Source organism: Mastigoproctus giganteus, unplaced genomic scaffold, assembly GCF_048544385.1.
Source record: "Mastigoproctus giganteus isolate SK-2022 unplaced genomic scaffold, ASM4854438v1 scaffold_16, whole genome shotgun sequence".
NCBI lineage: Eukaryota > Metazoa > Arthropoda > Arachnida > Uropygi > Thelyphonidae > Mastigoproctus > Mastigoproctus giganteus.
In genome coordinates, this window is record NW_028328293.1 from 1,049,233 (window position 1) to 1,075,985 (window position 26,753).

The 26,753-nt window shown below is 38.2% G+C and overlaps 1 protein-coding gene across 3 annotated transcripts in view; it reads left to right on the plus strand.

Annotated features, from left to right (window-relative positions):
- LOC150074889 (glycosyltransferase 1 domain-containing protein 1-like) overlaps window positions 1-26,753 on the plus strand; it is a 199,693-nt gene that overhangs the window by 32,096 nt on the left and 140,844 nt on the right. For all 3 annotated transcript variants that reach the window (XM_090389414.1, XM_090389415.1, XM_090389416.1), the window contains exon 4: window positions 5,235-5,274. In XM_090389414.1, the coding sequence (XP_090245540.1) occupies window positions 5,235-5,274 (40 nt within the window). The remainder of the gene's footprint in view (window positions 1-5,234; window positions 5,275-26,753) is intronic.

Consider the following 26,753-nt stretch of genomic DNA (forward strand, 5'->3'; position numbering starts at 1 on the left):
CAGATCCACATCCTTCCTAAAATGGGGCTTAAAGACCTGCATGCAGTACTCAAGATGTGGCCTAACCATGTCCATATACAATAGGTTAAAAAACTTGTTATCTGTGATGGAAAAATTCCTGCATATTGTTGACAAAACGTCATGATGTCCTGGCATCATGTCTGTAATGCTCAGATATCAGCTAACATACCAAATTTGGTACTACATAGTTTGTATATTAGTTTAAGATTACTGCAACTCATGTGCTGTACCTTACATTTACTATTAAATTCAGTTGCTGCTTCTCAGCCCATCTGTCTAATTTTTCTAGACCTTCTTGCAGTAGTATACCCAGATTATTGTCATCAACTATCCTTCCAACCTTCATATCATCTGCACATTTAGATGTTAAGTCTAATATTCCTTCATCAGTATCATTAATATAGAAAATTAGTATTGACTCAGCACTAAATCCTAAGAAACTTCAATAACAACATTAATTCAAGAAGAGCAGTGCCCACTGATAATCTCTCTCTCTCTCTCTCTCTCTCTCTCTCTCTCTCTCTCTCTCTCTCTCTCTCTCTCTCTCTCTCTCTCTCTCTCTCTCTCTCTCTCTCTCCTTCATCTGTGCCTTTATTCATAATAGTAATTGCTTCTAATGCCACACTTCACTCTGTACAACAGTCTGTGAGTAACTGTATCAAAAGTTTTTCTGAAATCAAAATGTATGATATCAAAATTATTTTTTGCATCCAATTCCTTTGTTACTGCATCATAGTATCCAATCAGATTGGCCAGAGATGACCATCTCTTGACAAATCATGCTGAAAACTGTAGCATAACTGCATTCCTGTCTAGATGATCCTGCATTATTTCTTTCACCAGCAACAACTCAATTATTTTTCCTGGAACAGAAGTCACGGTTGACATGAGTAATTACTCGTGTCAACCTTTGTTCTCCCTTTGTGAATTTGGGATAAATTCCACATCTCCTGTCCAATAGAACCATCCCTGAATCCTAGAATGCTTTCATAATTATGCAAAGTGTTTACTTCCTCCTTTGCTGCCTTCCTTAATATAATTGGATAGATTCCATCCACCCCAGGTGCCTTTTTTTTTGTTAGCATCAATAGTTTCTCTTCTACTTTCTTATTAGTTATCACAAAACCATTTGGCTCTTAACATTATGATGAGTCCCATGAAACTTGGTTGTTGTCATTAGGTTATTTTATCATCTTCTGGGCATTTTTTTTTTTTTTACAATACTATGCACTTTCAAAATCCAATCAAATTATGGAAGTATCACCTCTTCCCAAAATGTTCCATATTCAACTATCAGTAGGTAATATTTTGATGGTGGTAGTAGTAGTGCTTCTTAAGTAAGTCCTCAGATCTCCTTCTCTTAATATCATTAGTGCCACCATGCACAACAATATCACCTTTTGTGCTCTTAAAAGATAACTTCTCTACAATGTTATTAACTTCTGCCTCTGGCAGACATACCTGGTTGTATTCCATCTATCCTTTTTACAAAGCATGTTTTCCTTATAATTGAGTCACCAATTTGAAAAAAACATTTCAGAAGACAAGCCCTCATTAGCCAATTTCTGAGAGAACACTGAAGAGAATTGCTCTTGATTTGATTATCAGCAGCAATTCTTCACACATTAAGAACCTGCATGTAAAAGACCCTCTGGGTGGCAGTGATCACAGTGTCTGATATTGGATTTACTTAAAGACAGATTACTACTGTAAAGGGTAAAGGGAAGTGCTTTTGCTTTCTTAAGGGTGACTACAGTAGCCTCGGCTCAGACAGTTTTAAATTCTATACAGTGGGCTTATCTAATGGTGTTACCAACAACAAACTCTAAACGGGAAGCATTTGGGGAAGTAATCATAGAAACTACTAGGCTTTTCATATCAACTAAGGAATACCTTTCCAGGGTATTCCTAAATGCATGTTAGCTAAGCTGATGAGACTTGTGGCAGAGAAGAAAAATGTATGGGATGCATATAAATTATCAGATGATACAGAAGCCTGTAGTAGATGTAAACTAGTCTCTAATCAAGTTGCAAAGGAGGTTAAACTTAGGCAGATTACAAAACATCTGTGGCAAAGAATGCCAAGAAAAGCAGCAAAGAGTTTACTTATACTAACAGCAGAAGAAAGGGATTGAATCACATTAGTCCACTTGATGTCGATGGTTTAACTGATGATGATCCTGCTCAGGTTGACAAATAGAATAGGTATTTTGTATCTATGTTCATGTATGAGGAGTTCTTTAGGCAGAGGAATGACAGAAATTTACCAAAATCTAATAGGGAGATAAATAATTTTGTGATAACTGAGAGGAAAGCGAAAGAGAAATTGTTGAAGCTTAACGTAAAAAAGCACCTGGGGTGAATGGGATCCATCCAGTTATATTAGTGGAGGAGGCATAGAAGGTAAGCAAACCCTTAGACATAATTACAAGGACATCCTTGGATTCAGGGATGCTCCCTTTGTGAATTGAAGATTTATTTACATATCTCCAGTCCATAAAGACTGGAGATATGCAAATATATCTTCAATTCACAAAGGTGACATGATTAATTATACCTGTTAGCTTAACATCTGTTCAGGGAAAATAATGAAGTCACTTTTTAAAGAAATAATGCAGGACCATCTAGACAAGAATGCAATTATACAGCAGTGACAGCATGGATTTTTTAAGACAATCTTGTTTGACAAGTTTGATTGTATACTATAGTGCAGTGAGAAAGGAACTGGATGCAAAAAATAGTTTTGATAATATATACTTGAATTTCAAGAAAGCTTTTTTTTGCTGTTGAACATAAGACCGATAAGACTGGCATTAAGGGCTAGCTGCTCTGGATAAAGGGATGGTTGAGTGGGAGAAGACAGGAGTGGTTTCTAATGGACAATGCTCTTCAGGTACTAATGTTATTAGAGGTGTGCCCCAGGGTTCAGTGCTGAGCCCATTGTTGTTTTCTATATGTATTAATGATATTGACAAAGGTATATGAGACTTAATGATGCAGATGATATAAAGTTGGCAGGGTGGTTAATGACAGTAATCAGGGTAAGCAAGTGGGCTAAGAAATGGCAGTTGAAGTTTAATATTGACAAATATTAAATTTCAGCCACTAAGGTATTGCTTATGGGTAGCAGAATCCCAGATTAACATACCATACTGTGTGGTATTATTCAGGGTAGTGGAAAATGATAAAGGTCTGGGGTAATTGTGCTGTCAGATATGAAGTTCTCTAAGCAGTACAGACAGACTGCCAGGACAGCTCATGGGGTTTTGTCAATGATTTGCAGGAACTTTTCTAACAGGGATAAGGAAGTGATTATCCAATCATACCAGGCAATGATTAGGTCTCATTTTGAGTACTGCATAAAGGTCTGGGGGTCTCATTTTAGGAAGGACATAGATCTGCTGTAATAGGTCCAGAGAAGAGCAATGAGATTGGTGAAGGGAACAAAAGGATACTCTTACCACATAAAGTTAATTTCTACAAATTGCAGCATCATCTGGAGACTAGGAACTTGTGAGGTGACCTGATTAAGGTGTTTAAGGCTTTGAATGGATTGAGTATGCTCATTGCTGATGCTATTTTTCCTCTTGCTGAGAGGAAAACCATACACGAGGAGGCATATATTCAAATTGAAGGATGGTTGCTGGATAGATATATAGTTTGTCTTCAGCCGGTGAGTGGCTGATTACTGGAACAAACTTCCATCTGTTGTGGGTAGTTTGAATAAATTCATGAAAGAATTAGATGAATAATTGTAGGTGATGGATGTGGGAGTTTTTTTTTGTTTTTTTTTGCTGATGCTTTATAAGCTTGCTTTTTTGCTAAAGGAGGGTTTTCACTTTATTAATTGAAAAATTACATAGGTGGCTTTTTTTTTTTCTTTTTTTTTTATGTTTGTGCATGTCTGGTGCCTTTAAATAAACAATACATTTTGATGAATATAAGAAATTATATTTTAACTTATAATTCGTTATACGGTTGCTGCCATCGGATGAAAATGCTTTGTTTCCCCAGGTACTGTTTTGTATACTACTTTTGGCAGATGAGAGTTTAATATTTTGTTTAAAATCTGTTTCTTTACATTGTAAACCGACTCCAAATTTGTATAAATTCAAAAATCCTATTCTTTAGTTTGTTTCACATTTACACACACACACACACTATTTTTACCAAATATCAACTGATTGGAGAGGTCTAAGTTTGAATCCCACCAGAAACTGGACGAATTCTTAAAGACCTCTTCACTCAAGGCTGTAGTTAACCAATCTCACATGTGGAGAGTAAGAGTTTCTCCCTCTCAGTTATTCCTATTTCTTTAAGTTGCACAACATCTAAATTGAACGTATACCTACATAGACATAACACATCTTAAAATTTTTTTTTTTTATTAATTTAGCAATATTTAATAAGCATTGCATTTCTTTCAAAACTTATAATATATTCACCGAAATGTTAGGATTTATCCAGGCTTGATAATGGTAAAAGAAGAATTTATTTTATTTAAAGAAATAAGTTTTTTATGCTATTCAAAAGAAAATAAAACATGAATAAGCTATCATATGAATTGGCATACAATGAGCAAAGTAGTTCATGCATAAAAAAAACAGCCAACAAAAACACTACACATATATGTTCCTTGAATAACCAATTTCAAAGACTTTAACTCTCCAGCACTTGCAAAAATATTTTAAATGTGTGCACACATTTAAATTCTCCTTTTTTGGAAATTTAAGCTAGTTCAATTTGTGTGCTATTCAGTATTTTTAGATTAGGCAGGAATTAAAATTTTTAAAATTGTTCTCTTGATAATATTGTTCTTTATTTTAACATTATAATGAAATAACTATAAATAACTTTTTGTTATTGTAATCATATATGTTTAATAAATTTAAATAAATATTATAGTCATTTATTGTATACTGTATGTTAGTACAGAAGTGGTAATGAAACCTGAAATGTATAGAATCCTGCCTTTTTGCTTATTCTGTAATCCTTTCTGTTAAATTAAAAGATAGTTTCAATTAAATAATTTATATTATATTAAGTTTTGACCTACTGCTCTCTTTATAATATTATAGGAAATCATTAATTATCCTTTGTTTAAGGTAGGTACATTTTATATAGATTACTCTGAATATAAGCTCTACTTAAAAAAAAAAATTAAATACTGCACATGAGTAAGAAATATACTCAACAATTTTCTTTTCTTCTAGCCTTCTCTGAATAATGAAAAATTAAGAGAAGTTCCACAAGGTGAGTTGTGTGTGTGTGTGTGTTGTTGTTGTTGTTTATTATTTGGTTTTTAGGAGCATTAGCAACTAAGGCCATATTGCTCCGGGGATATGTGGTGGTCATTCTCTGACCTTTCCTCATCCTCCGTATTTGGTGGCCACAGGCTCGAACCTTGGTCTAATCAAGAAGCGTGTGCTACGCACTGCTGCTCCTGGCTACAGAGGCACTGTGTGTGTGTGTGTGTGTGTGTGTGTGCGTGTGTGCGTGCGTGTGTACACAAAAGCAGTTCTTATGCTCATGTGTTCTTGGAAAACCAATTGTAATGCAGAATATGTTTTTACATGTTCTTGTTGCTTTAGATTTGGGATATGTACTGGTAGAACAAAGTAAATAAATAATAAAAAAAAAATATATATATATATATATATATTTTTTTTTTAGGAATTTAAACAATAAGGCACATGCACATTTAATAATGTACATATATTAAAATCCCCACAGATTGTTGTTCCAGTTTTTGATGGACAGACACATATCCTCATCTGCTTAAAAATGCCCTATTTCATCTCCATGTATTGCTCTTCACTCTGTGGAATTTGAAGCATCACTCATTTCCTTCCACCCCCCCCCCCCATGTTGTTAAAAGGTTTATAAAGTGCACAAAATAACAAATTTTAAAAAAAAATTTTTTTTTTTTTTTACAAAGCAAATTTTGGATTAAATTTAAACAGAAGTTAATGTGCTAATGATAAACTTCGATATTTATAATATTCCAGGAATCCCAGGCTTCTGTTGCACCAGACAAAAAATAAAAAATAATAATGTAAAATAAATAAAAAATAATAATGTAAAATAAATAAAAATAAACTATTTGTGTGTTTTCCTTTTGTAGATACCTGTCCGAATGATCTCTGAATTTCCCATAGCTGTAGCCTCAGTTACTTATTCCAATAATTAACAACTTGCTGACTAAAAGAAAACAACCTCCAGTTGAGTGTAAACCTCTCTCTCTATAATTTGAATTTATGGCTTATGGTTTTGGAATCATTTATAACCATGAAAATCTCATTTTACTGTTCCCTCTCAGAGCTTTATGGTGCTAAAGAGGACCCCCCCCCTCAGTGGCGGGTGAGTGGTTGCCAAGCTCTACAGTCCACATATTCAAATTCTTTCCTCAAGATGCAATCTGCAAAATGGTGCCCTTTTGCAGATCTTACCAAGCAGGGTGCTAGTCTTTAAATTATCAAGAAGGTCGATGCTTTTTTTAGACGATATCATCATACTTGGACGCAGTATTCCAAATACAGTCTTGCAGTTGTCTTATACAGTGGAAATATGATCACCCTATCTCTTCCTTTTCCAATCACAAAGTTCTCTGTATAATCTACTGTACAGAGAACATTGTCTGTCCATATTGTAATCCCCAAATCCCTTTCATCCTGAACTGTTTTTAATTCAACCCCACCTAGTATATTAGTTGTTTTTTGGTTGCCGTTCCCAATTTTTCTGCATTAAAAAATAGCTGCCACTTTTCTGACCATACTTAAAGCCAATTCAGGTCTTCCTGAAGCACTAATCCTTAACTGCCCCATCTTGACATCATCTGCTAATTTTAGCATCACTCCCTCTGTTTCCGTATTGTTGTCATTTAAGAAAATCATAAACAGTGGTCCCAGTATGGATCTTTGGGAGACCTCACTTCTAATGTTAGCCAAATCTGAAGAATAACTGATAATCACAACCGTCAGCCTCCAGCTCTACAGATGCTCTGCAACAACCTAAGAATCTTATCTGTCTTGACATGATCCAGCTTATACAGTAACATCTCATTCCAGATTGAATCATATGTTTGCTAAAATCTGAATAAAGAATGTCAAAACTATTTCGTATATTCAGCTCATGAGTGGTTCTGTCAAAATAGCCAACCTGATTAGATAAACATGATTTTCCCTATTATAGTTTGAAATATTTTGATTATTTCTCTTTTACAAATGTTGATTACTGACTCCATTATTTTCAGGTGGTTAACAACAGTAATCAGGGTGCACTACTGCAACAAGATCTAGGAAAATTGGGTTATTCGGCTGAGATATGGCAGATAAAGTTTAACATTGACAAATGATATGGGTAGCAGTGATCTCAGAGATAACTTATCTACTGTGTGGTACTGCACTCGGGGTAGTGGAAAAAGACCTGGAGGTAATTGTGTAGTCAGATATGAAGTTCTCTGAGCAGTGGAGATATGCTGCCAGGACAGCTAACTCATGGTATTTTGTTAATGATCTACAGAAACTTTACTAGTAGGGATAAGGAGGCGATTATCCCTTTGTACAAGGTGTCACAGTTAGGCCACATGTTAAGTATTGTATACAGTTCTAAAGCCTCTCTTTAGGAAGGATGTAGATATGCTGAAATTGGTGCAGAGAAAGGCAACCAGATTAGTGAGAGGAACAAAAGAGTTCTCTTACCTATTTAAAGAGTTCTGTAAATTGCGGTGTCTTGAGACTAGGCACCTGCGGGATGATCTGATTGAGGTGATTTAAAGCCTTGAATGGGTTGAGTAAGCTGAATTCTTCCTCTTACTGAGATTATGCACATGAGGGAAAAAATTTAAGTTGAGGAAGGATGGTTGCAAGATAGATGTGCATAACTTTGCCTTGAGCAAGCTGGCGGTTGACTGTTGGAAAAAGCTTTCACCTGTTGTTGTGGAAGTGGATGGTTTGAATAAATTCAAGGAAGAACTAGACAGATTTTTGGAGGGGATGGATGGGCAAAGTCTATAGTTATTATTTATTGTTTATTTATTTTTTTGCTATTGCAATATAAGCTTGCTTTCTTGCATCATTTGCCACTATTACTGCTGCTACTACTGTTTCCTAATTTGGAATTTCCTTTTTTCTGATCTCTGGCTTAAAATCTCCTCACCCCCCATTCTTCTGTCAAATTCATCTGTTGCCCCTGTTGTTTTCCTAGCTGAAAATTATCAGAACTTTTTGACTTATTTTCTTTGAAAGTCTACTTTCTCCAATCTAACTTTCCTAACAATGAAGTTTTTTTCTTTTGTGATTTTATGTTCACAATTTCAAGCTGGCTGTAGTAACCTGATCAATTAATTTACATTGTATATATATTCTTTATAATCTGATGTGACCACTAAGTGAGAGGAGTTAAAAAAAAACTTAAGATGGAAAAGGAGGGAAAAATTTCAGAGCATTGTTGATATGGAGACTTCACAGCTAGATGATCTTATCCCAAATTAGCATTAGCATTAGTAGAGGCATTTGATGCAAGAAAGCAAGCTTATGCAGCATCAGCCAAAAAAATTAAAGTAAAATAAATAAATAAAAAATAACCACTTCCACTTCACCCCTCTGTTCGTTCGAAATACCTGTCCAGCCGAGCCTTAAACTTATTTAGGCTATCAACTTCCACGACAAGGGATGGAAGTCTGTTCCACCTACCAACCACCCGCTGGCTAAAGGCAAATTTCCGCACATCTATCCTACATCTGTCTTTCCTCAATTTGAATTTATGCCCTCTCAGGTGATTATTCTGAGCAAGAGGAAGAATCCCATCAGCATTGAGCATGCTCAAACCATTCAAGGCTTTGTACACCTCTATCAGATCACCTCGCTGCTGCCTAGTCTCCAGACACTGTAATTTGCAAAACTTAAGCCTTTCTTCGTAAGAGCACCCCTTTGTTCCATTCACTAATCTTGTTGCCCTTCTCTGTACTCATTCCAGCAGCTCTACATCCTTCTTGAAATGAGGTCTCCAGGCCTGTATACAGTACTCTAGGTGTGGCCTGACCATTGCCTTATACAAGGGAATAATCACCTCCTTATCCCTGCTAGAAAAATTCCCATAGGCAATACATGGTGTATTGACAATACACCATGAGCTACTCTTGCAGCCCGTCTGCACTGCTCAGAGAACTTCATAACTGACTTTGGAAGAAGTGTCACAGAAACTCGCTTGGATATTTTACCTAAGCATCTAGATAGTAACACTAAAAGAAAATTTGTAACACCACTAGCTCTATATGAAGAAAACTTCAAAATTGATGCTTCAAAAAATATGTAGGTGACCAAAAAAAAAGGGCATGGTGAGAAGAAAACAGAATAGGGACAGTAGGCATAATGGTGACGTGAAGAATAAAGTAACAGCTGTTAAAACTCCTGGAAAGGAGAAACTTGATGATGATGGGAAGAATAAATGAAGTGTAATGCAAATAACTGACAAGGATTGGGAGGATGTTGTGTCTGTGGTGGTGCTTGAGAACAGTCCCCGTTTTGCTACATTGTGCCCCAAGTTTGCCCCATTGTGATGAGACAGATCACAAATTGTTGACTGGCACAAATCTAAATATAATTAAACTGGATATTTTAGAAACTACTCTTCCAAGGAGAATGATCTGCACTGTCAAAAAAAGAATGTTAGAAGTATGACAAGATGAAAACTGTCACAAGTGAGGCATTGGCTTTAGAGTGAGTACAGCAGAATGTGGAAATGGATATGGAATTTATGAGTAGTGGGATCTGCATATTATATGATAGCAACTTGAAAACTACTTGTGTTGTTGAGGAACAATTCTTGCTGAAAGTAAGTTCAACTCATATAGTTGGTACTGAACATACCTTCATATCTGACTTTGAATCAGATGAAAACAATTTAAGATTGGACAGTATCATGGAAGGAGTAGCATGTGATCAAGCAAATGGATTCGTGTGATTGTGTAGAGATAAAGCAAGAAAAAATTGAAAGTATTCCTATGGTTAATGCTCCACAGTAGCAGAAATCTTTTCAAGATGGGACAAACTTGAAAACATGACAGTGGGATTGAGAGCACGTAATGAGAGTCTAAAAGAAAAAGTGTTGACTTTGGGGTGAATGGGTGAGGATTATCAAGCTCAAATAAGAGAATTATGGAGAGTGCAATCAGTGGAACAGGTGAAACTGCCAGCCTACAAAGGAATAACATCTTATATAGTGAGTCAGTCAAGAGTCTTGGCCTTGCAGAAAATACTACTAAAAAGAATCCTGGGACAAGTTCAGTGGATAATACTGTGGGAAAATAATGATCTATCGAAGAACAAAGGATAAATTGTCATGCCTTGTTATTAAGGCTAAGGGTGTTTCTCACCTTAAAACAAGTAGTGACGTTTGGAAAGTTGTTCCCACCTTAAAACAAGTAATGATGTTCAGAAAGTTGTTCTCACCTTAAACCAAGTAATGATGTTCAGAAAGTTGTTCCCACCTTAAACCAAGTAATGATGTTCAGAAAGCTGTTGGCAGAGGTTTGACAGGTATGCTGAAGTCCATAAGAATATGTAAGTTGGGGAAAATTGTGAAGAAAGATATTGTTTTGGAGTTAGTAACTGAAGACAACATTGATTGTATAAAATAGAATGAGAGAATTAAGCAGCTTGGGCTCTCTTTTCAAAACCAAGGATACCAGGCTCAAAATTAATACTTTATGATGTAGAAGAGGACATAAGTAAGGATGACTTTGTGAATAACCTCTATGAATACAATTTAAGTTACATGAAGATGACAAATATGGAAATGGAAAGCGAAATTCTAATCCACCTTAACAGCATTAATAAAGTTAAAAACAGGTAGAAATTGGGTAATAGAAGTGTCAGGACGTGTCTATGACTACTTATTATGTCAAGGATGGATATACATAGGAATGACGTCCTACAGAGTAAATCCATTTCATCTCATAACCATCTGTTATAATTTTAATTGTTAGGCACACTTCGAAAACATGTAGATGTTTTCGAAGTGTGCAGTTATTGTACTGAGACTGGGCATTCATACCATAACTGTCATAATATCCGCAAACTACCCTCGTGTACGAATTTTATATTGAGAAGGAATAGATCAAGCCACTTGGAGATAAAAAAAAATAAAAAAAAGTGTTCAGAATATGAAAAGGTACAGAAGCTTAAAATTGAACTGATGGATTACTCTTTACATAATATATCAGTGGAATAAACATAACAGTGGATTAAGGAACATGCAGCATATTAGTACGCAGCAATCCATAGCACAAAATAGTGACAAACAGCTACAGGACTTTAACATAAAAAAGTAAAGTAAAGTGCAGCCATTATCAACCCACTGCAGGATGGAAGCCTCCTCAACAATTCATGCTGAGGGAAATGGACCATAATCTGCCACGCTGGTCCAGTGCGGGTTGGCAGATCGACCGTATTCAGCAGTCAGGGGCTTGAACCCCGGTCTACTCAAAGAGCGTGTGCTACTGCACTCCCGCTCCTGCCCACTCAGCTACGGAAACTTAATGGTCAAAGGTCAAGAAATGTTGCATGAATGAATTGCAAATAGCCTGCAACTGTGAAAGAATTGATCTTGTCTGTATTCAAAAGCTGTACGAACACAATAGCAGAATCATGAGCTATTCACTGAGCATCAAAATTGCCTTGTGCAACCAGAGCAATTTATGTGCAGTAATTCTCGTTTTTAATCACAACTTGTCTGTCACCTTGCTGCATTGCTATTGTACCTTTGATGCAGTTTTCATCTGTGTTAAACTGATGAGGTTAAATTTTATTTGGTGAGCATTTATTTTCATCATGAAGGTGACATTGCATTACACTTGAATTACATCGAAAGCTTGCTGGACCACTTGTATAATAAGAGTTATTGTCTGCCTGAACTCCAACTCGAAAAACACATTATGATTCAGTAGAGTGACTGGCGAGTGGAGATGGTTTTCAGAGGAGTTAATTACTCAGGATGACTTGTTTGTTCACAGCCAGCAATCTGAACACATCACGTTTTGGACAGTAAATGGAGAATCCAGTATTGATGTGATGTTGTCAACTTCAGACATTTAATTTAATCATTGGTTTATTGAATCCCACAGGCTGTGGAACCAGATTGGGTATCCAATTATCACCAAGTAATGAAGTTTCAGTTGTAACTGACACCCTTCATTCAAATTGGTAAGATGGGACACTTTTGACAAGCATTTATGTTCCAAAACTGGAGTGGTAATGTTGGACAGTTGTGCTGCCTGGAACTGCAGCTGCCTGATTATTACAAGGCTGGGTATGGGGGGGGGGTGAATGAATGCCATGAGACATACCCAGAAAAGATGTTTGTTTGTTTTTTGCTCCGGGGATATGTGTGGTCATTTCCGCATCCTCCGTATTTGGTGGGCATGGGCTCGAACCCCGGTCTAATCAAGAAGCGTGTGCTACGCACTGCTGCTCCTGCCCACTCGGCTACTGAGGTGCCCCCAGATAAGATGTATCAGAGATGTAAGTGTAGGGGAGGCAGTGAAACACAAGCCCTCGATAATGAGAGGGATATTGCATGTACTCCATGTACTGCATGTACTCCAACTCAAAAAATACCTTATGGTTCAGTAGAGTGACTGATAAGTGGAGACTGTTTTCAGAGGAGTTAATTACTCAGCATGACTTGTTTGTTCACAACCAGCATTCTGAACACAGTTTTGGACAGTAAATGATCCAGTATTGATGTAATGTTGTCAACTTCAGACATCTGATTTAATCATTGGTTTATTGGTTCCCACAGTCCACTAATTGGGCTGTGGAACCAGATTAGGGATCCAACAATCACCAAGTAATCAAGTTTCAGTTATAACTGACACCATTGTGAACTTAAAAACGCACAGGGTGAATTATGTAGAATTTCATTAAAATTGGTAACCTGGGACACTTCTGACAAGATTTTACATTCCAAAACTGGAATGGTAATGCTGGACAAGACTAGTCCGTTACCTGGAACTGCAGTTCCCTGATTATCACAAGATTGGGTACAGGAGGTGTTTGTGTGAAAGGCCACGAGACATACCCAGATAAGATATATCAGAGGTGTAAGTGTAGGGTAGGCAGTGAAACATAAGCCCTTGAAAATGAATACAGGCAGGCAAGGTGGAAATGCACACAAGTGATCATCAAAAAAAAATTATAATGCATGGAAGGGCCTGGCACAAACATGTGGAAACAACAGCCCCTGGGGATTAGTATAAAAACTGTGTAGAAACAAAGTACGGTACCTAGCTGGTGATGTTGGGTATTCAGTTCAGGCTGCAGGAAGGACTACTGTTATTTGGGAGGAAAGTATCACACTAATACTGAGCAATTTGGTGGGAGATTTGAATCATCACAACGAAAATGAAACTAATATTTCAACACATGAAGATATCAATTTGCATAATGAGAATTATTAGGGCCTGAGAAAAGAGCCTCAATTTCAAACAGAGCAGCTGGAGATTGCAATTCATGAAAAATAAATAACAGATGTCCTTGCATGGATCTTGTTGAAGGTGAGATAATTAAAAGTTCTCATGTGATGCCAGCATATCTGCTCACGAAATATAATGCATGCTTCAGAGATGTGATTTTCTTGGATACAGGCTGGCCTCGATTAACGCGATTAATTCGTCCCGCGAGTGCATCGCGCAAAATGGAAACGCGTTAATCGAATATAATAATCAATAGGAAAAATTATAATTGGTCCTTGACCTTCTGGAATGTCCATAAAGAATTCTAAAAATACTTTTAAATAACTTTTTAATTGTATACAATGTAAAAGATAATGAAAATAATTATGGAATTAAATGTTTATTGCATAAAACAGCGGTTCCCAAACTGTGCACCGTGGAATATTTTAAATTTTCGAGAGAAACACAGCGATACTCAACATCTGTCGGACACTGCGCAAACTACTAGCTCGAGATAGTTCACAGTTTCAGCATTTCTTATTAAGTTGTTTGGACCTAACTACTAAACGGAACTGTTAGGTATTTCTTTTGGTCTGGGTGTGCCTTGAAAAAATTACTGAGACATTAAGGGCGTTGTGAACCGAGTAAGTTTGGGAACATAAAATACACAATGAAGAAATGACTGTTGCGGAAATATTTGAACAGTGTTGACTTTCTCTTTTCGTCAATCAATTTCCGATAGCCGACAACAATCTTCTCTGGGTCCTGGCAAAATAAATATCGCAGAGAACCTCAAACCTTTTGTTTCAAATTCTCTGCGAGATACGAAAGATTTCATCTAATTCTTTTACCGTTATCTCCTTAGCGGTAACATTTTCATCTGGCTCATTTAAAAATTTGAATTTTTATGCAAGTGTGCATCAACTTTATTAGCAGGGGACAAACAAGTAACACATCTTCTTCCGATGGTTGATGGAACACACAGAGGCGGGCAGCAGGCAAATGTTTATTTATTGACTGTACGACTCGTGGTAAGCTTAACGCACAATTCAAATCTTTTTCAACTATCGCATAAAAAAAAGTCGCGTTAACTGGAAATTTGCATCGTGTAAAGTGAAAAGTGGTATAATTTTTCAAATAGTGTTAACTGAAAATCGAGTTAATCTAACTCGCGTTATGCGAGGCCTGCCTGTATTTGGAAAGCGGCACTGCTGAAATTGCTATTGAAGCCTGCAGAATTGATGGATACATATCATCCAATAGCATTGCTAAATGGATTGGGAAAAAGCTATGAACATATGTTGGCCGTCAAAGTAGTGAGATATTTCTGTAATAATAGGAACCTGTCAGATGCACAGCATGATTTCAATCAAGGCAAAGAAACAGATGATGCATTTAGGTAGCTAGTGACTGTAGTGCAGCAATCACAGACCAAATACTATAGTTATCTTTATTGATTTTTGTGTGATACATGGGATGCATATAAATTATCAGGTGACACAGACACCTATCACAGATATAAGCTAGTCTAATCAAGTCACAAAGGAGATTAGGCAAGCGAAGGCAGATTACGAGAAATCATTGGCAAAGGATGCTAAGAAAAACAGCAAGGACTTCTTTATTTATATAAACTCTAAAAGGAAGGGGATTGGTCCACTTGATATTGATGGTTCTGCTCAGATAGCTGACAAACTGAATGAGTATTTCTACATTCACACATGAGGAGCTATTAAAGGAGAAAAATGCCAGAAGTTTATCAGACTGTAACAGGTTGCTTAATGATTTTGTAATAACTGAGAGCAAAGTAGAGGAGAAATTGTTGCAGTTAAACATAAGAAGAGCACCTGGAGTAAAAGTAGTGGCATGTGATGCAAGAAAGCAAGTATATGAGCTTCTGCAGCATCAGCCAAAAAAAAAAAAAAATTTTACAAAACAATTCCCTCTAAATGTTTGTCCAGTTCTTCCTTAAATTTATTTAACCTATTAACTTCCACAGCAACAGATGGAAGTTTGTTCCAGCAATTAACCACCCGCTGGCTAAAGGCAAATTTCTGCATATCTATTCATGAAATGGACATGTCTTTCCTCAATTTCAATTTCTGCCCCCTTAGGTTCATAATCGAACAAGTGGAAGAATCCCATCAGAATTCAGCATGCTCAACCCATTCAAAGTCTTATACACCTCAATCAGATCACCTTGCAGGTGCCTAGTCTCCAGCTGCTGCAATTTGCAGAACTTAAGCCTCTCTTGGTAAGAGGATCCCTTCATTCCTTTCACCAATCCTGTTGCTCTTCTCTGTACACGTTCAAGCAAATCTACATCCTTCCTAAACTGAGGCCTCCAGACCTGTACGCAGTACTCAACTCAAGGAATGACCTGACCATTGCCTTATACAGAGGGACAATCACCTTCTTTTCCCTGCTAACAAAATACCCGTATATCATTGACAAAACCCCATGACCTGCCCTGGCAGCCTGTCTGCATTGCTCAGAAAACTTCATATCTGACTGCACAATTACTCCCAGGTCTCTTTCATTTTCTACCACCTTAAGTGCACTACCACACAGTTGGTACGTTTCTCTGGGGTTACTTCTACCCATATGCAGTACTTTGCATTTGTCAATGTTAAACTTCAGTTGCCACTTCTCAGACCATCTGCCCAAATTTTCTAGATCCTGTTGCAGTAACACACTGCCATTACTGTCATTAACAACCCTGCCAACCTTTGTGTCATCTGCAAACTTTGACATAAGCCTGATAACCCTTCATCAATATCATTGATAAATATACAAAACAACAGTGGACCCAACACCGAACCCTGTGGGACTCCACTAATAACATTAGTCCAAGAAGAGCAGCACCCATTGATTACCACCCTTTATCTTCTCCCACTCAGCCATCCTTTTATCCATTGTAGCAACTTGCCTTTTATACCAGTCTGCTCCAATTTGTACAGTAGTCTTCGATGCGCAACAGTGTCAAAAGCTTTTCTGAAATCCAAGTATATGATATCAAAATTATTTTTTTCATCCAGTTCCTTTGTAACCACATCTATGGGATCTATCCAGTTATATTAAAGGATTTGATGGGATCTATCCAGTTATATTAAAGGAGTTGATGGGATCTATCCAGTTATATTAGAGGAGTTGATGGGATCTATCCAGTCATATTAAACAAGTTGATGGGATCTATCCAGTTATATTAAAGGAGGTGGCAAAGGAACTAAGCAAACCCTTAGCCATAATTATGAGAGCATCCTTGGATTCAGAGGAAGTCCCCACGGACTGGAGATGTGCAAATGTATCCCCAATTCACAAAGGGGAATCTCTGGGTGACACAGATAATTACAGTCCAGTTAGTTTAACTTCCGTAGCCGGGTGGTCAGGAACGGGAGTGCAGTAACACACGCTCTTTGAGTAGACCGGGGTTCAAGCCCCCGACTGCTAAATATGACCGATCTGCCAACCTGCACTAGACCAGCGTGGCAGATTATGGTCCATTTCCCTCAGCATGAATTGTTGAGGAGGCTTCCATCCTGCAGTGGGTTGATAATGGCTGCAGTTTACTTTTTTTTTTTTTTAGTTTAACTTCTGTTCTGGAAAAATATTAATGGACGCACTGGTCAAAGAAGCACTGCAGGATCATCTAGACAAGTCTTTAGCTATAGTTCAGACACAGCATGCATTTGTTAAGGAGAAGTCTTGTCTGACCAATTTGATTGCATACTATAATGTGATCACAGAAGAACTGGATGCAAAGAATAATTTTGATATTATATACTTGGAACTTAGGAAGGCTTTTTATGTTGTTGCACATGGAGGACTGCTATACAAATTGGAACAGTGTAGCATTGGGGGAAAATTGCTGCTGTGGATGGTTGAGGTGGAGAAGACAGAATGGTAATCAATGGACACTGCTCTTTGTAGACTATTGTTATTAGTGGAGTCCCCCAGGGTTCAGTATTGGGTCCATCGTTGTTTTCTGTATTTATTAATGATATTGATGAAGGTATATCATGCTTAATGTCTAAGTTTGCGGACTATGCAAAGGAAGGCAGTAGGGTTGTTAATGACAGTACGCTACTGCAACAGGATCTAGAAAAGTTGAGCAGATGGGCTGAAGTTTAAAATGTGCCTGTATACTTGCGTGTACACCAATGCTAGGAGTTTGGTAAATAAATTTGATGAATTTGAGGTATTGCTCAAAGCATCAAATGCAGATATTGTTGGGATATCAGAGACGTGGTGTCACGCAGATATAAGTAATGCAGAACTGGAATTTGGGGAGTACAACATCTACAGAAAGGATAGACAGGATAGGAAGGGAGGAGGGGTTATGCTATTAGTTAAGAAACACATAAAATCCAAGGAAGTGAAGCCAGTCGACATCGCTGGACAGTGTCGAGTCAGTTTGGTGTGACATAAGCATTGGGAGATCAAAATTGAGAGTAGGAGTGTGCTATAGGCCTAATGACTCTGATGAGTATAATAAGAAACTGTACAGGGAAATAGTGGGCCAGTAAATCAAAGTCTTATAATGGGGGATTTTAATTTCCCAGATATTGACTGGAATTTGTGGGTTGGTCGCTCACACACTAGCAAGGCTTTTGTGAATTTATTGGATGATTGTTTTCTAAATCAGCATGTTCGGGAGGCAACTATAGGGAGCAATACCCTTGATTTAATTATCAGTAGTGATTCTTCATGCATTAAGAATCTACAGATACAGGAACCACTAGGTGGCAGTGATCACAGTGTGCTGAAGTGGGATTTACTCAAGGAGGTAACTACCACCAAGGGTAAAGGGAAGGGTTATTGCTTTCGTAAAGGCGACTATGATGGTCTGAGACAGTATTTAAATTCTATACAGTGGGACAAAATGATGTACCAACAGCAAACTCAAAATGGGAAGCATTCAAAGAACTTATCTTGGAAGCTACTAGGCTTTACATACCAACTAAGAAATATTTGTCAAGGTTCAGGCCTAAATGGATGTCAGATGAACTAATGAGACATATGGCACAGAAGAAAAATGCATGGGATACATATAAATTAACACGTGACACAGAAGCCTATGATAGATACAAGTTGATCTGTAACCAAGTTACAAAGGAGGTTAGGCAGGCGAAGGCAGATTATGAGAAATCTTTGGCAGAGATGCAAAGAAAAACAGCCAGGAGTTCTTTACTTTTGTAAACTCTAGAAGGAAGGGGATGAATCATATTGGTCCACTTGATATCGATGGTTCAACTGTTGATGATCCTGCTCAGGTAGCTAACAAACTAAATCAATATTTTGCATCTACATTCACACACGAGGAGTTATTCAGGTAGGAGAATGCCATAGATGAAGTAAACACTGGCAGTGAGCTAGATGATCTTGTAATAATTGAGAGTAAAGTGGAGGAGAAATTGTTGAAGATAAATACAAGAAAGGCACCTGGGGTGGATGGGATCTATCCAGTTATATTAAAGGAGGCAGCAGTGGAAGTTAGCAATCCGTATAGCCGTAATTATGAGAGCTTCCTTGGACTCAGGGGAGGTACCCACAGACTGGAGATGTGCAAATGAAAACCCCAATTCACAAAGGAGGATCAAAGGCTGACACAAGTAATTATACACCTGTGAGTTTAACTTCTGTTCCAGGAAAATTAATGGAGGCACTGGTTAAAGAAGCACTGCAGGATCATCTTGACAAGAATTCAGTTATAGCTCAGACATAGCATGGTTTTGTTAAGGGAAGGTCTTGCCTGACCAATTTGATTGGATACTATGGTGTAGTCACAAAAGAATTGGATGCAGGGAAAAACTTTGATATTATATATTTGATCTTAGAAAGGCTTTTGATACTGTTGCACATGGAAGACTGCTGCACAAATTGGAGAAGTGTGGCATTGGTGGCAAATTGTTGCTATGGATAAAGGGATGGTTGAGTGGCAGACGACAGAGAATGGTAATTAATGGACACTGCTCATTGTGGACTAATGTTATTAGTGGAGTCCCTCGGGGTTCAGTGTTGCGTCCATTGTTGTTTTCTCTATTTATAAGTAATATTGATGATGATATATCAAGCTTAATGTCCAAGTTTGCAGACGATACAAAGGTTGGCAGGGTTGTTAAGGACACTACTGACGCTATGCTGCTGCAACAGGATCTGGAAAGGTTGAGCAGATGGGCTGAGAGGTGGAAAATGAAGTTTAACATTGACAAATGTAAAGTACTACATATAACTAACCCCAGAGCAACATATCAACTCTGTGGTACTACACTGACAGTGGTAGAGAATGAAAAGGACCTGGAAGTAATTGTGCAGGTGGATATGAAGTTCTCTGAGCAGTGCAGACAGGCTGCAAGAGTAGCTCATTGTGTCTTATCAATGATATACAGGAATTTTTCTAGCAGGGATAGGGAGGTGATTATTCCCTTGTATAAGGCAATGGTCAGGCCACACCTTGAGTACTGTATACAGGTCTGGAGGCCTCATTTCAAGAAGGATGTAGAGCTGCTGGAACGAGTACAGAGAAGAGCAACAAGGTTAGTGAATGGAACGAAGGATTGCTCTTACGAAGAAAGGCTTAAGTTTTGCAAATTACAGTGTCTGGAGACTAGGCAGCAGCGAGGTGATCTGATAGAGGTGTACAAAGCCTTGAATGGTTTGAGCATGCTCAATGCTGATGGGATTCTTCCTCTTGCTCAGAATAATCACCTGAGAGGGCATAAATTCAAATAGAGGAAAGACAGATGTAGGATAGATGTGCGGAAATTTGCCTTTAGCCAGCGGTTGGTTGGTAGGTGGAACAGACTTCCATCCCTTGTCGTGGAAGTTGATAGCCTAAATAAGTTTAAGGCTCGGCTGGACAGGTATTTCGAACGAACAGAGGGGTGAAGTGGAAGTGGTTATTTTTTATTTATTTATTTTACTTTAATTTTTTTGGCTGATGCTGCATAAGTTTGCTTTCTTGCATCAAATGCCTCTACTAATGCTAATGCTAATTTGGGATAAGATCCCAAACGAACGGAGAGATGAAGTGAAAGGGGGTTTTTTTGTTATTTTTTTGGCTGATGCTGCATAACCTTGCTTTCTTGCATCATATGCCTCTACTAATGCTAATAACATTGACAAATTTAAAGTATTGCATATGGGTAGCAGTAACCCCAGAGTAATGTATCAACTGTGTGGTACTACACTCAAGGTGGTAGAGAATGGAAAGAACCCGGGGTAGGGGTTAATTGTGCAGTCATATATGAAGTTTTGTGAGCAGTGCAGATGGTGTGCAAGAGTAGCTCATGGTGTCTTGTCAATGATATACAGGAATTTTTCTAGCAGTGATAAGGAGGTGATTATCTCCTTGTATAAGGCCAATGGTCAGGCCACACCTTGAGTACTGTATACAGGTCTGGAGTCCTCATTTTAAGAAGGAAGTAGAGCTGCTGTAACGAGTACAGAGAAAGGCAACAAGATTAGTGAATGGAACAAAGGTTTGCTCTTACGAAAAAAGACTTAAGTTTTGCAAATTACAGTGTCTGGAGACTAGGCATCTGTGAGGTGATCTGATTGAGGTGTATAAGGTCTTGAATGGATTGAGCGCACACTGAATTCTGATGGGATTCTTCCACTTGCTCAGATTTTGAACCTGAGGCGGCATAAATTGAAATTGAGGAAAGACAGTTGTAGAATAGATGTGCTTAAATTTGCCTTTAGCCAGCGGGTGGTTAATTGCTGGAACAAACTTCCATCTGTCATTGTGGGAGTTGATAGCTTAAATAAATTCAAGAAAGAACTGGACACACTTTTAGAGGGCATGATTGTGTCTAATTGGGTTTTTTTTTTTTTTTTTTTTTTTGGCTGATGCTACAGTAGCTCATACGCTTTCTTTCTTGCATCACATGCCTCTATTACTATACATCAAACTGGTAGAGTGCTTTAATGGTATTACTTCAGGCTAGATGTTCTCCTTAGATTTATTCAGTAATGAAGGATTACTTTAACAACTGGAAAGTCACTGTTAAGTCTGCTTCTGGATCAGTTATTAGAAGTGTTCATAGGGAATGCCCCCAAAGATCCGTATTTAGGCCTATGATGCGGAATCTAGTCATTTCAGACTAGGTTCTATCATAGACCTGAATTTGCATTAGGAAGAAACACAACTACATCGGTATAAATATGGTATCATATGCTGATGACCTGGTTATGTTACTGAAAGGTAACTCTCGATTATAACTGGAAGAGCATTCTAATTTTGCATTATCAGAGCTACAGAAATTAGGGCAGCTTACACGATTTCCTGTTTCAAAAACAAAGCATAAAACCTTATTACCCAATTTGGAAGGGGATGAATCTGATTGGTCCACTTGACATCGATGGTTTGACTGTTGATGATCCTGCTCAGATAGCAAACAAACTGAATGAGTATTTTGCATCTACATTCACACGTGAGGAATTATTAAGGTTCGAAAATGGCAGAAGGTTATCAAATTGAAGCAGGGTGCTTAATGATCTTGTAATAACTGAGAGCAAAGTGGAAGAGAAATTGTTGAAGTTAAACGTAAGAAAAGCACCTGGGGTGGATGGGATCTATCCAGTTATATTAAAAGAGGCGGCAAGGCAACTAAGCAAACCCTTAGCCATAATTATGAGAGCATCCTTGGACTCAGGGGAGCTTCCCACGGACTGGAGATGTGCGAATGTATCCCCAATTCACAAAGGGGGATCGAAGGGTGACACGAGTAATTACAGACCAGTTAGTAACTTCTGTTCTGGGTAAAATAATGGAGTCGCTGGTTAAAGATGCATTGCAGGATCATCTAGAGAAGACTGCAGCAATAATTCAGACACAGCATGGGTTTGTTAAGGGAAAGTCTTGTCTGATAAATTTGATTGGTTATTATGATGTGGTTACAAGGAACTGGATGCAAAAAATAATTCTGATATCATATATTTGGATTTCAGGAAAGCTTTTGACACTGTTGTGCATGGAAGACTACTGTACAAATCGGAGCAGAATGGTATTAAGGGTAAGTTGCTACAATGGATAAAAGGATGGTTGAGTGGGATCAGATTGTGGTAATCAATGGGTGCTGCTCTTCGTGGACTAATGTTATTAGTGGAGTCCCACAGGGTTCGGTGTTGGGTCCACTGTTGTTTTGTATATTTATCAATGATATTGATGAAGGTATATCAGTCTTATGTCAAAGTTTGCAGATGACACAAAGGTTGGCAGGGTTGTTAATGACAGTAATGGCAGTGTGTTACTGCAACAGGATCTAGAGAATTTGGGCAGATGGGCTGAGAAGTGGCAACTGAAGTTTAACATTGAAAAATGCAAAGTACTGCATATGGGTAGAAGTAACTCCAGAGAAATGTACCAACTGTGTGGTACTACACTTAAGAAGGTAGAAAATGAAAGAGACCTGGGAGTAATTGTGCAGTCAGATATGAAGTTTTCTGAGCAATGCAGACAGGCTGCCAGGGCAGGTCATCGGGTGTTGTCAATGATATATAGGAATTTTGTTAGCCGGGAAAAGGTGGTGATTGTTCCTCTGTATAAGGCAATGGTCAGGCCACGCCTTGAGTACTGCGTGCAGGTCTGCAGGCCTCATTTTAGGGAGGATGTAGATTTGCTTGAGCATGTACAGAGAAGTGCAAAAAGATTATTGATGGGAATGAAGGGATCCTCTTACCAAGAGAGGCTTAAGTTCTGCAAATTGCAGCAGCTGGAGACTAGGCACCTGCAAGGTTATCTGATTGAGGTGTATAAGGCCTTGACTGGTTGAGTATGCTGAATTCTGATGGATTCTTCCACTCGTTCAGATTACGAACCTAAGGGAGCATAAATTGAAATTGAGGAAGGACAGCTGTAGAATAGATGTGCGGAAATTTTCCTTTAGCCAGCGGGTGGTTAATTGCTGGAACAAACTTCCATCTGTCATTGTGGAAGTTGATAGGTCAAATAAATTTAAGGAGGAACTGGACAAATAATTAGAGGGATTGTTTTGTAATTTTTTTTTTTTTTTTGACTGATGTTGCATAAGCTCATACGCTTGCTTTCTTGCATCACATGCCACTACTAATACGGGCACTTAGTTTTTCTCGATAATGCACTAGGATTTCACTGTTAGCACTCATCTTCTCTCCTTCAATCCGTAGTTGCCGAATACCATGCGGCTCCTTAAACCTATGGTGCCAACCTTGACTTGCTTTAAAATTTTGGTCACCATTCAGTTTTTGATTCATTTGGAGCACCTTTTCAATGATAATTGGTCCACTTAATGGAATCCCTTGGGAGTGCTGCTGTGCGAACCATATAAACATGGCTTCGTCAAATTTATCGAGTGTCTCTGTAGTCATCCTTTTTCTTTTCGAAACGTTTCCATCAGCAGCCTCTGTTTTGCACATAAATTCTCCAGTTTTGTCCCCATTGTTTTTTATAATATTAATCTTGGTACGTGGGACACCATACATTTCCGAGAGTTTTGATGCACTTTTACCTTTACGAAGACGTAAAATTTCATATTTTTTCAGAAAATCCAGACTTTTGAGTAACGTTAAGCAGACATGACTTAAGTCACTCAAACACACTTAGAAACTTGAAATTAAGGACTATGTGACAGCAAACAGCTCTAATGGGATACATACTGACTAAAAACTAAGTCACAGCGGAAGGAGAGGAAGAACTTCTACGAATTAGCTTTAAACGGCCAGATAGGAAACAATCACCCTTGTTTTCTGTTTACTATTCGGGGAAGGACGGTTTTACTGAGATATATGTTTGAATCAGTATCTTTCATTTGAGTTCTGAGGAACACGGTAATGACTTTGTTCCCTGTTATTTTCTTTCCCGCCCGCTTCCTACTCTATCACAAATATGCATTAGATTTGGGAATCAAAAAGATATCAAGACAATTCCGGGAAAAAAAAACCAAAAAAACTGGTCCTCCAAAGGTGACCAATTACAGAGGGAGACCATTTAGTGAGGTTCTGCTGTGTATGATTGCTCAAATTACAAGGAAGGAATGAGGCATCAGTGGGCAACTTGGTTTAATCCTAATATCCATACAACTTATCTTTTGACTAGAACATGGTTCATTTTCTGCAAAGCTGAGAGAATTGGGAATCACTGAGCGCACTCTATGCACTCAGTGGACTCCTGGAAGAATGGAACCATCTTTTCTATGAATGTGTTGTGTATTATGACTTGAGGGGAAAGTTAATCAAAAAGGCTCCTAATCCTCCCTTAGTCCTGGATGCGAACAACTGTTGTTAGTACAAAAGAAGATTTTTATGCATTTTAGAAAACTTTGCAGTCCAACTACTCAGAAGAAGGAGAATTTTATTGCAGTTGGAGAAGCATGAGCTAGATGCTGAATGACATTACAACTGATTGTTATTATTATTATTATTGACAGGGTGTATGGAGATTGAGTGGTACAGTACCAATTTGATTATAGGTGCAATTATACTGTTCTGATTGATTTAAATGGCTTATTGTGCCTTTTCTAAAGCAGGAGTTCCGCTGTTTCAATTGGCCAAAATAGCCAATTATGCTATTTCTAATGGTACCTGTCTGTTAGTATTCATGGAGCATAATCCTTTGATTCTTCATCATCATCATCATCATGAACTTGGTCTGGCTTAGGTCTTTTAAGACCTGTTCCATTGTAGCTCTTGGAGGTGGTTTTGATCTCGCCATCGTTGTCTTGGTTGACTCACATCTCTCTTGCCTGTAGGTTTGACTTTCTTATGTTGTTCAATAAGGTCTGTCGAGCCATTTCCTTCTTCTTTCCAAGCTATGGTGACCCCTAGTGGACACTTTGCCCGTACGGTCGAGTAAATTAGTGCTCCGTTATTTTAGTTAAATTGAGTTAATTATTTTGCGTTTCTCGGATTAAATTCTGGTGTACTACAATCCATATGAGAAGGTGAGTCTTTTGGTGTCTTTTTCATGCTGAACTTCTAAGGCGTTGAACAGAAATGGAGATTTTAAAATTTTCGCATCATGTCGTTTTTCTCTACGACATGCACAATGGCGACGCCCTATAGGTTCGGCCGTTGCTCTTCAGATTCTAATTAAGTATAAATTAGAGGTGCTTCAGAGGAAATAACTATAACCATTTTAAATCTTCTAATAGAACTGCAATGCCTTTTTAAATTATGTATCCTGTGAGTTTATCATTTTGTACTCGTCCAGTTTTTTTTTTTTTTTTTCCCCCCGGGAGCTGCTAACTGCTTAGAATATACAACCACGTGGACGTGGCCATTCCTTCTTCCCTAGTTGAAGAACAAAGGGGTTAGTCTGCGGTGCTTCTGTCACGTGACGCAGTTCCCATTGGCTGACAGTTTGTAGGTTGAAGTAGCGTTGATAAATTATTTTAGTAATCAAACTGAACCCAATCTAATGATGATATCACGATATGGAATTAATAGTTGATTTTTATTAATATTGTATTATTGGCATCTATTAATAATGATTTTTGATCTTTAATCGGGTGCTAATTAGTGCTAGTTTGTACTGACGTCATACTCCACTGAACTCGTATTACAGTGACGTGTCTTCTAACAGAATACTGAATTAACTATGGTAGATTATGACGCCCCCTTCTGAAAGTAATTGGAACTAATAAATACCAGAAGTAAATCTTTAGCCTAAAATAAATTATCTGGAAACCGATACTAAAATTGGTAGACTGCACTACCTTATTGGATTTTCATCCAAACCAGCACAAACACAACGTATGAGTTCTCGAGAAGAGTCCAGCTCCTCAGCTCCAGAGGATGTTCCTCAGGATGCGGGAAATGAGGCTGAGGCTTCGGGCCCCCTCCTCCCTAGGGCGCCAGTAACAACTGCTTCCAGGAAGAAGAAAAAGAAAACTAAAAAGAAATCCAAGTACCGGGAGCCTCGCTCTCCCCCTCTGCTTCCTCTCGATGATAACAGTAAGTCTCCTTGTGCCGAGCCCCCAGATTCCGACCCAGACCCGCTGATGTCATCAAAATTAGAATTTAGCATGTCGACACCAGTTGCCAATTCAACTACTAAAAATCCAGCTTCAGATTCTTCTCATCCACAAGCCTCACCACCACTTCTGAAACTGGCCACTAAGGCTTCTTCTGCATCTCCAGCAGCCTGCCAACTTGCTGCAGTTCAACCGATATTGCCAACCCCAAAAGCAGCTTCCGCATTACTCTTAGCAAGCGATGCTACCCCAGTTCCTGCAGTAACTAGCAATACAGCCTCTACTGCCCAACAAAGCTATTCAGCTGCAGCCACTCCTGCTACTCTAAC